The sequence below is a fragment of the Polypterus senegalus genome, chromosome 13 (assembly GCF_016835505.1).
Source record: "Polypterus senegalus isolate Bchr_013 chromosome 13, ASM1683550v1, whole genome shotgun sequence".
Taxonomy (NCBI): domain Eukaryota; kingdom Metazoa; phylum Chordata; class Cladistia; order Polypteriformes; family Polypteridae; genus Polypterus; species Polypterus senegalus.
The window spans coordinates 28,169,168-28,180,709 of NC_053166.1; the positions used below are offsets into that span (position 1 = coordinate 28,169,168).

An 11,542-nucleotide genomic window follows, 5' to 3' on the forward strand; every position below is an offset into this window, starting at 1 on the left:
ATAGAAAAAGGTGTATGTGCCTTTCCTAATCATGTCAAATCAACTGAGATGGCCAAAGGTGCACACAAAACAAGATATAGAAACATCTCAGTGATTAATGTGATGGGATGCACCCAAGCCAAATTTCAAGTGTCTTACTTAGCAAAGGGTCTGACAACTTGTGTCAAGGTGGTTTTTAATTTTTTTTATGTTTAATTTAATTGTGAAAATGTCTCCAATCCTGTTTTCACTTTTTATTCTAAGGTAGAGCAGAGTGCTGCTTAATGATGAGAAAAAAATTAATTTAAGTGATTGTAGCACAAAATTGCGACATAGCAAAATATAAAAAAGTGAGGGTGTCTGAATATATACTGAATCCACTGTACTGTATATACTGTATCTGGCCCTGTTGTTCATAGGACTAGCAAATACTCCTTTGATGCACTCTTGGGGTGCTGTAACAACAATCAATTGGCCAGAGGTCATTATGATGCAATCACATCTGGTAATTCCTTTCTACATTTACCGTGAAGTGCACCGCTGTAGTAGTGGGTGTGAAAATAATCGACATGCAAATATTATCATTTATATAGCTGGCCATAATGATCTCTCAGGTCTGTTTTCTTGCAGTATTTTCTTTACATTAGAGTTAATAAATACATCCTCAGTAAATTTGGACTATTTTTTTATTGCTGGCTGAGATTTTCCTTGGTTTTCCCATGTTATGATTTTCCATGGATTATGATTTTCTGCCAAGCCATGATTTTATGTCAACTCTTTTGGGTATATTTCAGAGCATACTCTTTACCTGCTGACAGGCAAACCTACAGGGTTAGTTTCTGCCATCTGCTTAGGCCTCTTTTTCCCATAGTACTGAAACAGAAAAAATGGGGTCCAGAAATGGATAAAGTTTTGCAAAATCACCAAAGCAATTTACATTTACTTCCCTATATTACTCATTATTCATTGTAAGGTGCAGATTGCAAGTGGCAGAATATACTGTAAGCCAGGTTCATAAAACACACTACCAATTAACTTGTTTTGTTACCTGTATCTGGCTGAAACATGCAAATGAGAGGTAATATCTGCTGGGTCAAGTAAATATGATATAACGAAAAGTGTAAAAACAGGGGAAAACATTACAAACATTTGAAAACTTTAGACAAGAACAGGCAATTTAGCACAACAAAGCTTTCCACTCCACTTAACTTCTCCAAAATAACATTAAGTCTAGTTTTGAAGCTCCCCGAAGTCCTGCTGTCTTTCATACTACCTTGAGACCTATACCACATGTCTATAGTTCTCTGTGTGCAAAAAAAAAAAATCATAATGTTTATGGGAAATTTCCAATTGTGTCCACATGTTCTTGTTGAACTAATTCTAACACCCTCAGTTCACTATATTATTTCCTTCATAACTATCAGAAAATGTTAACAAGATCAGCAAGTGTGAGAAAATGAAATTTACTCACAATTACTGATTACATGTACTGGGAAATGCTAAGTAAAAAAATTCTTGAATTCGTACTGTAGTAGGAGATTTTCTCGGTTCACCGACAAAAGCACGATAGACATGTGCGCCCCCAACAAAACCGCAACAGACAAATGAGCGCCGACAAACCCGCTAACTGGTTTTGACAAATGCGTGCTGACAAAATCGCGAGAGAGGCCAAGAGAGTGGGACGCCCTTACTGCAATTCTTCCTACATATGCTGGGGTGATCTTAAGGACTATCTGCGTGCCGTGCTGATGGCATGCCGCGTCTCATAATATTGACTTCTAAAATAAACATTATTATATATGCTTTAAACTAGTAATTAATATTTAATGAAACTTTCGCGATTTTGTTGGGGCGATTTTGTCGGCGCGATTCTGACGGCGCGTTTTAATCAGCGCTATTTTGTCGCGCGCATATGTCTATCGCGCAAATGTCGGGTCACAGATTTTCTCAGTTTGCAAGCTGGTAATACAACGTGAACATCATTTACATGATATCTCTTATATGACAGGTGAACTGTGTGAAGAGGTAATCGACCCCTGTGCTCCTGGATTCAACCCCTGTCAGCACGACTCGAAATGTGTAGCTCTTGGCAAGAGCATCCAGTAAGTGTGCACATGTATACTTATATATTGCTTTGCATCACTCCCAGGTGTTATGTATTTTATTTCCTATTTGCAATTATTTTTCTAAATTAATCTGTAAGTGATAACAACTGTGCCAAATTGCATACTGGTCAATTGACTCTATTTACAATATACTGTATATATTGGCCTTAACAACAAAAGATGTCATGAGCTCCACACCCAAATGAAAAGATATGCATAGGGGGTGTCCATTTTTGAGTGACTGTCTTAATTGTTAGAAGAGACTGAAGATGTTTTGATCAAATTTTCATACATTTCTCTCTGTCCTTAAAAATAACTAGAAGGCAAAAACTGTAAGGAAGCAGCAACTATTTATATTAAATCTAAATAGTACATTCTTGAGCAGCATGGTGGTGCAGTGGTGCCTCGCAGTAAGGAGACGCGGTGTCGCTTCCTGGGTCCTCCCTGTGTGGAGTTTGCATGTTCTCCCCATGTCTGTGTGGGTTTCCTCCCACAGTCCAAAGACATGCAGGTTAGTTGCATTGGTGATCCTAAATTGTCCCTAGTGAGTGCTTGGTGGGTGTGGGCGTGTGTGTGCCCTGCGGTGGGCTATCGCCCCGCCCGGGATTTGTTCCTACTTTGTGCCCTCTGCTGGCTGGGATTGGCTCCAGCAGACCCCTGTGACCCTGTGTTAGGATATAGCAGGTCGAACAATGACTGACTAGTACATTTGTTCTACTTTCCTGTTTTCTATTCTGTAGTTTTGGCTTATCTTTTAGCTAAGTAAGCAGGCTAGACAGGTTGCATATTCCAGTCAAGCTCATTTTTGTCTTGAATCTTCGCATTCTTCCAGAGCCAGCTGAGATGTGCTATTTTTCTTATGCCTTAATGTGTTCTGTTTGTTTCATTTTCAGCTGTGAATGCCTTCCTGGTTATGTTGGTGAGCACTGTGAACAAGACTTTGATGACTGCCTTGAGAACAAATGCCGGCATGGTGGGCAGTGTGTGGATGCTGTCAATGGCTACACCTGCATTTGCCCAGATGGATTCAGGTGACTTAAAAAATCTTAAACTTAGTCAAAGAATTGCTGTTGCTGCCGGAGTAGCTGCAGGCGTAGCTGCAGGCATAAAGATGTGTTTAAATCAAATACCCTTTTGTTTTATATTGAATGATTTGTTTGTTCTGTAAAACCAAACATCACCTTTACTCCTCTGTACAGAACACATAGCAATTTACTTTTTTAGAACAAAGTGGACATATCTATGAAAAGAAAAGATAGCATCCTCTTTTTAGATGAATCATCAAAATACACTCAAGGGCTTAGTTCAGACCAGAATCAGATGATGGCATCTACTGTGGGAATGAAGATTCAGGTTTGATTGATTGGTCAGGTGTTAGAGTTGAGGGAAATGTCAGTACAGTATAGTGTTTCATTATTGCTGCTTTTGATAATTTATCAATACAGTGATGTAAAGTATTGAGGTCTAAGATTGTTTTATTTGAATTTTAATATTTCAAATGTTTTAATGCATTGTGGTATTTGTATAACAAAATAAAACAAATGGCTTCTAATATCCCTTAAACTGCACATTGAACTCAATTTTCTCCTTCGCGTGTGCTGAAATAGCGTAATAGGTGTAAGAACAAAAACTGCTAACAACAATTTGATGGCAGATACAAATTGCTGCATTAATGTTTAAGATCATTTTGTTTTTACAGTGTTACAAAAAGACAGAGCTTGATATGAAACAGCAATTTGCATTTTCATTAGTTTTAGTCCACAATATTATCAGTCTGACTGTGATTACTATTGAGATATTTGAATATCATTTCCACAGTTATATCTAGATTTAAGTGGCTTATATCATCTAAAGGGCTTTTCTTTTTATGTTGTAATACAATCAAATATTTTTGCACATTTGGGTATGCAGCTCCTATGAAAAGTAATTACCCCCTTGGAAGTTTTTACATTTCATTGTTACACAAGATTTAATCACATTAGTTTAATTTGCCGTTTTTGACACTGATTAACTCGGTAATGTCAAAGTATAAACAGATCTCTGCAAAGTGATGTAAATAAATTACAAATATAAAACTCAAAATAGGGCGGCATGGTGGTGCAGTGGGTAGCGCTGCTGCCTCGCAGTTAGGAGACCTGGATTCGCTTCCCAGGTCCTCCCTGCATGGAGTTTGCATGTTCTCCCCGTGTCTGTGTGGATTTCCTATTGGTGATCCTGACTACTGAGGGAGGACCCAGAAAGCGAACCCAGGTCTCCTAAATGCGAGGCAAGTATAAAGGAGTATTTCGTTTAAACAATTGGTATGTTGTTTTGTTTTTTTTTTTAATCGAAACAAGCAATTCACTAAAGACAATACAATAGCATATAAATAACAAATGCACAAAAAGTACTAGTTGTAACTCTTTTTAAAAACAAATTAGGAGTTAAGTAAAATCAGACATCCATCCATCCATTATCCAACCCGCTATATCCTAACTACAGGGTCACGGGGGTCTACTGGAGCCAATCCCAGCCAACACAGGGTGCAAGGCAGGAAACAAATCCTGGGCAGGGCGCCAGCCCACCACAGGGCACACAAAGGCACCCACACACCAAGCACACACTAGGGACAATTTAGGATCTCCAGTGCACCTAACCTGCATGTCTTTGGGCTGTGGGAGGAAACCGGAGTACCCGGAGTGAAACCCACGCAGACACTGGAGCCAATCCCAGTCAACACAGGGCACAAGGCAGGAAACAAACCCCGGGTAGGGTGCCAGCCCACCACAGAAAATCAGACATTAAAAAACAAACTTAAGGAATATAGACATGGATGGTGAGATTGATAATGAGGAATCAGAGACTATTAATAAAAAAAACAGTGCATCAGAGTTATGGTGTTTTAAAGTAAATGTGTATGCAAATTACTCCTGTAAGTTCCTGTTAGAAGTAATACCAGCGAGAAGCCTCTTTTAAGTTTTCTGGCTATGAAACTGAAATGGATCCAAGCTACAGAAGTTATATTTGGCTTCAAAATCATATCCATTCTCAGTATCACTCCTTGTTATTATTTTTACCTAAGATTTTTTAAGTCAGTTGTACCTAAAAACTGTAACTGTAACGTAAGGCCAGAGCTATCTAATAATCTCTCTGCAGAACATTGTTCAATAAAATTGATTTTCAGAGCTGTGGAAACCTGTCAACACTTCTTCTTTGGTCCCAAACAGTCCATACAGGCAGTAGTGATAAAGATTATGTGTTATTTAATATTATACTGTTTGTATATTTTTATACTGATTCTCATTTTTAAAATGAACATTTTAATCACGGCTTGAAAACATTTTACTAATGCACGGCGTTCTTATACTTTGTTCAAGCCTCAGTAATTCAAATTTTACATGAATGTGGGGCACATCACACCAGCTTCCCATGATGCTAAAATAGGATTAAGCGGGTAAACAAACTGACAAAGAAAGGTAAGATTATGGAAGATATGATTGGGGCTTTAAAAAAAAAAGAGCTTAATTACCGTATTTACGAGTGTACCACGCGCACATTTTTTCCCAAAAATTAGCATTAGAAAAGCAGGCGTGCATCATACATGAGGAAATATAATTCTGTAATGTTTACTTCTTCTGCTTGGGCTCGCGCTCTCGTGCTCTCTCTCTCGCTCTTGTTTTTGAATCAGTTTGCCGTCGTCATTCAGCATGGATAGTAGCAAGCATTTATGCTCCTTCACGGTGGGAGAGAAACTAAAAGTGATTTTGGAAGCAGAAAAGATAGGAAATCGGGCAGCAGGTCACAAGTGCGGTGTTCCAGAGTCAAGTGTTCGAGATTGGCGACGGAAGAAAGAAAAACTTTTGTCATGCAATAAAAACAGAAGGGCATTTCACGGAAAATGTGCCCTAATCGTTTCCTATACAATCACAATGCATGTTGTACACGGGGCAAAATGATTTTCGCTATTTTCTTTGTAAAAATTAGGGTGCGCATCTTACACAAGGGCACATGGTACACGAGTAAAAACGGTATTTTGGATAACATAAAATAAGTAAACAATTAAAAATTAGAGAAACACAGTTAAACACATGGTCACAATTTTTTTTACAATCAGACCTAGGTACAAGATTCCAAACAGTAAGAGTGACAAAATTAAAAGTAGCATACGAAGACTTTGGGACGGCAAGAGACCTTTTTTCTCATGGGTTTATATAGGGGAAAAAAGAATAGACACCTATTCTGAAATTTGTAAATTTGTTTCATAGTGTTCTAAACAATTTTGTATTTGACAGAGAGACACGATAGCTCCCACACCTGTCATTTGCAGAGTCACCAAACCTGTCATGTGCCTTTGTCAGACACTATAATTTGAGCTTTTTGTAATTTGTTGGTCTTTTTCTCTACCAGTGGACTCTTTTGTGAAAGCCCTCCTCCTATGGTGCTTCTTCAGACCAGTCCATGTGACCACTTTGACTGCCAAAATGGAGCCCCATGCCTCATGGTGGCAGGAGATCCAGTTTGTCGCTGCTTGCCTGGCTTCTCTGGGAACAGATGTCAAAAGACTGTCACGGTCCACTTTCTCGGGAAGGAGTCCTATGTAGAGCTGTCTGGAACAAAGATTCGAAGCACGGCCAACATTTCTTTTCAGGTATACAGTGCCAATTATTTATCAGCGTAAAAGAAAACTTTTTAAACTGCATGTAAGCATAAGGCACCCATGTGGCCTGCCTGTCCACAAAAGGACTAAGTATAGTGGGCAAGTCGTCTAGTATGGATAGTTTGCTTCTGGCAACCTCTTGATCTAATTGCCATACTTGTCCTTGGATTTCCAAGCTGCCACTCTGAAACAACATGAAGTCAGTAAATTTGAATTTTGTCTATTTTGATTTACTCTGTTTGATCCATCTTGTAATAATACAAAACAATCTGCATTATCAAATCTATGTTTTCTTCAAGTCTATCTTGGCAAACGTTTTATCATTCCCCAGACCATATATGCAATTTTAGGGGTATAGGCAGCCAGCACTAGAGCGTGTCCTTATAGAAATGGGAACTAGGCACAATTAAACCCAAGACAAGACACTAGCACATCACAGGGCATATTCTCCGACATACATCCACACTCTACACTCACAAACAAATTATTATGCATATCCTTGGAATGTGGGCAGAAGATTGGAGAAGCCAGTCTCGTGAACTGTGCCATTGTACATCTGATAAATACTACACATTTATACATGTAAATGTAAACCTGGTAGAGTATATGACAGAAACATTGTCTTTTTTCACTTTTATTTTGACCTTACAAACCATTCCTGTTTATATTATTACATTCATATTACTATGCTTTAATTTAATAACAGTAATTTTAAAGTCAGTAGAGAACTTTACATAGGGGGGAAGAGAAGTGAGGTGATTTTAGGATATACTCCAGAATTACTGATAACTGAAGCTGAGAAGATAGTGACATTTTGGGTTTAAGAGCAGTTTTTTAGATAGATAGATAGATAGATAGATAGATAGATAGATAGATAGATAGATAGATAGATAGATAGATAGATAGATAGATAGATAGATAGATAGATAGATTTAATCCCAAAGGGAAATTCACATAATCCAGCAGCAGTATACTGATACAAAAAACAATATTAAATTAAAGAGCGATAAAAATGCATGTAAAAGCAGACAATAACTTTGAATAATGTTAGCATTTACTCCCCCGGGTGGAATTGAAGAGTCGCATAGTGTGAGGGAGGAATGATCTCCTCAGTCTGTCGCTGAAGCTGCTCCGCTGCCTGGAGATGACACTGTGCAGTGGATGCAGTGAATTGTCCATGATCGACAGGAGTTTGCTTAATGCCCATCGCTCTGCCACGGATGTCAAACTGTCCAGCTCTGTGCCTACAATAGAATCTGCCTTCCTCACCAGTCTGTCCAGGCGTGAGACGTCCCTCTTCTTTATGCTGCCTCCCCAGCACACCACCGCGTAGAAGAGGGCACTCGCCACAACCGTCTGGTAGAACATCTGCAGCATCTTATTGCAGATGTTGAAGGACGCCATCCTTCTAAGGAAGTATAGTCGGCTCTGACCTTTCTTACACAGAGCATCAGTATTGGCAGTCCAGTCCACTTTGTCATCCAGCTGCACTCCCAGGTATTTATAGGTCTGTACCCTTTAGACACAGTCCTTCAGACAAGGAAGGTTATTCCTTTTGCAGGCTGCTCCTCTTCATCACTGATGGTCGTTGTAGACATACTGACTACAAAATCTAAACCAAGAATCCCCAAACTTAATCATAAGCGCCCCCTTGGCTAATATGTTTTAATTCTAATCGGCTGTATAATCAAAACCGTGTTACTGCCTTCAGTATGAGTGTTGGGTACACTTTATGTGCTAAAGAGGCTTTTGGGAGCATGGAACAGACTGACTTGGTGAAGAAACATGCTTAACAGGAACAATACTGCAAGCTATTTTAACTGCTTTTCAATACCACATTAATTCAGCATTATACTGCTTACTTTATGCCCAGTATGTAAGTTATGAAAAAACAGGTAGTCCATTTATTATAAGGCTGTATCACATTATATGTTTACAGTCCTCTTGCCAAGTACATCTTGATACTTAGACAAGTCACTATACATGTTGTGTTAAAAACCACAAACACTTAAACATAGAGTGGTCTTATTGTAAAGTGATAGTACAGTATATTGTCACTAGCTCTTTATTTAGCAATTTATATTCTTCTGAAAACAGTGTCATTATCATATAATATGGCCATGCATCTGCCTTCCAATATTAACTAGAAACAGCTGATATGTTCTGAAGTCCTTATTGTCATTTTAATAATTCTGTTTCTTTTAGGTGGCAACAAAGAAAGACAATGGGGTTTTACTATATAAAGGAGACAGCGATCCACTGGCTCTAGAGCTGTACCAGGGTCACATCCGTCTCATATATGACATTGCCAACTATCCTCCCACAACTGTCTACAGGTGAGTCCATTTTTCAGACATGATATTATCAAGAAGAGTGAGAAGAGTTTAGACTTGTGCCACAATAATAATGCTATTAAATATTAGGAATACACTTCTTTTTACTGCTTGTATATAAGGATTGTTTCTATATATGGACCATTTGGATTAACTGTAGTAGGTGTGCAGTTTGATTGGCATTCTACTGTGAAATCAATATTTTAGGGTCATTGGAGACACTCTCTAAACCTTAACGCATTAAAATTATAAACTACAATTCTTTGACACAAATTGAATTGGTATAGCACCTCTAATTGTAAACATCCAGAAATACATTGTACCAAACCTGTTTAGCACATGTTAATGGGTTATGACATATGTGGGCCACCTAGCCACACATGGGGGCCAGTGTTCATCAATGAGATATAAAGTGCTACCGCATAAAAGATTGTCTCCACTGCCTGGTAAAGTACATGTCCTTTAATAACTATGAAATTCACTTCTGACAGCCTGGAATGTCATTGTTAATGGATAAAGAAAAATGTTGCACTTTTTACCCAAGTTGTGACGACACCTATACTACTATCCATCCATCCATCCATCCATTGTCCAACCCGCTATAGCCTAACTACAGGGTCACGGGAGTGTGCTGCAGCCAATCCCAGACAACACAGGGTGCAAAGCAGGATTCAAACCCTGGGCAAGGTGCCCGCCCACCGCAGGGCTCACATACACACACCCACACTCCAAGCACACACTAGGATCGCCAACGCACCTAACCTGCATGTTTTTGGACTGTGGGAGGAAACCCACGCAGACACGGGAGAACGTGCAAACTCAACACAGGGAGGACACGGGAAGCAAACCCGGCTCTCCTAACTGCGAGTCAGCAGCGCTACCCACTGCGCCACCATGCTGCCCCCTATACTATTACTTTATGTTAAATAGATATTGGTTGCTTTGATTAAAACTAAGAAATGATGATCATCTTTTAAGGGTAGAGGTATACGTTAACATTTTCTTTAAATGCCCTGTGCTTCTGATCTTTACCTTAAACCACTGGAGCCGTGTTATCCTCATTGCTTACAGAAGACCCTGCATATCAAACCAGAGGGCAAGTGCATTGAGGTTGAAAGTGTGTTACAATCAAAGGGCTCGAGCACGTTATACATTCATCTGTGTGGCAGGACACTTTGCCTGAGCTTCACTTGTACATGAAATGACGTTTGTCATGTTTGCTAGAAAAGGTGTTTTAAAAAGATGGAAAAGGAATTCCTAAATGAAAATGATTATTTTGTTGTTTTTGCTCACTGCAGCAAAGAACCCAGGGGAACATTATTAATTAATTAAGCAGGCTGACTTTCTGAATTAAAGTGTATTCCAGTGATTTAAGGAATGATATCCTGAAACTCCTCAAAATTACACATTTTTTGGAATGGTCTCATTCTATCCAAAGTGATCAATGAGGCAGGGTAATTTACAAAATTATTCGCTGTGACTTACCATAATTATTCTTATTTGAAAAAAATTACTGCAAGTGGTTCATTATGAGCAACTGTGCAGTTATACACATAGTATGCACCTATAAAAAGTATGTCAAGTTTTTTTTTAATTTCAAGCAGGGGAAATTCTAAGTAAGATTCACTTTTTGTATTTAACGGGTTCTCTTATGCTACTTGAAAAAACATGTATACTTGTTGCTCACTTAAGCGTAATGAGTGCTTATATATAATTTAGTTACTGGCAGCAATTTAGTAATACAAGTCTGTGGGAGTTTTGAAGCAGGTTTTGTTTATCTAGCAGGGTGGTGCAAAGCAATTGAAAACATTCTGCTCTCATTTCCATACTACAGAAAATGCAAGTTGTGACGCCGTCTCCTTTTGTACTTATAAAAGTAGACAATTGCTTTTGGCTGCCTGAGCCTTCAAGGTTCATTGAGTCACTTTCTGACACTTTCCACGTTCCAAGTCATTGGCCTGAGAAAATTTGGTTCTCATTAACTGTTCTGGGACAAAGATGTTAGATTGTTAATCTCAGTTTCATTTGAACTCATTTACCCAAAACATCTACTTTATTTTAACTGAGCAATGTTTCCGTAGCCATGTTCTGGAGAGACTGGAATTCACCAGTCTGCTTCACTACATTCCAGCTGAAAATTAATGTTACATGTTGGCAATGTGAAAGATAATGTAACTATAGTGCAGAAAGATGGCATATTTCATTCTGTTTGTAATTTTATTTTTAGAATTACAGTGGTACCTCGGTTTACGTCCGCTTTGGAATAAGTCAGTACGGCAGTTGCTAGCATTCAGTGAAGAACCCGCGTGGTACCTGTTGTATATGATTGTTCAATGATGCTTTTGTCCATTGCTTTATGTTCGGGTGCTGATTGCTATGGTCTGCATCTTTTGAGACGTATGACTGCCGGAGGGAGGCGTGAGGTTTAGAATGCACACTGTATGTAGAGTTGGTTAAACATGGTTCAAAATAAACAGCATTCGAAATGT

At 38.8% G+C, this 11,542-nt stretch overlaps 1 protein-coding gene across 2 annotated transcripts in view; it reads left to right on the plus strand.

Annotated features, from left to right (window-relative positions):
- slit3 (slit homolog 3 (Drosophila)) overlaps positions 1–11,542 on the plus strand; it is a 529,641-nt gene that overhangs the window by 477,074 nt on the left and 41,025 nt on the right. For both annotated transcript variants that reach the window (XM_039774192.1, XM_039774193.1), the window contains 4 exons: positions 1,988–2,081; positions 2,978–3,115; positions 6,471–6,711; positions 8,926–9,056. In XM_039774192.1, the coding sequence (XP_039630126.1) occupies positions 1,988–2,081; positions 2,978–3,115; positions 6,471–6,711; positions 8,926–9,056 (604 nt within the window). The remainder of the gene's footprint in view (positions 1–1,987; positions 2,082–2,977; positions 3,116–6,470; positions 6,712–8,925; positions 9,057–11,542) is intronic.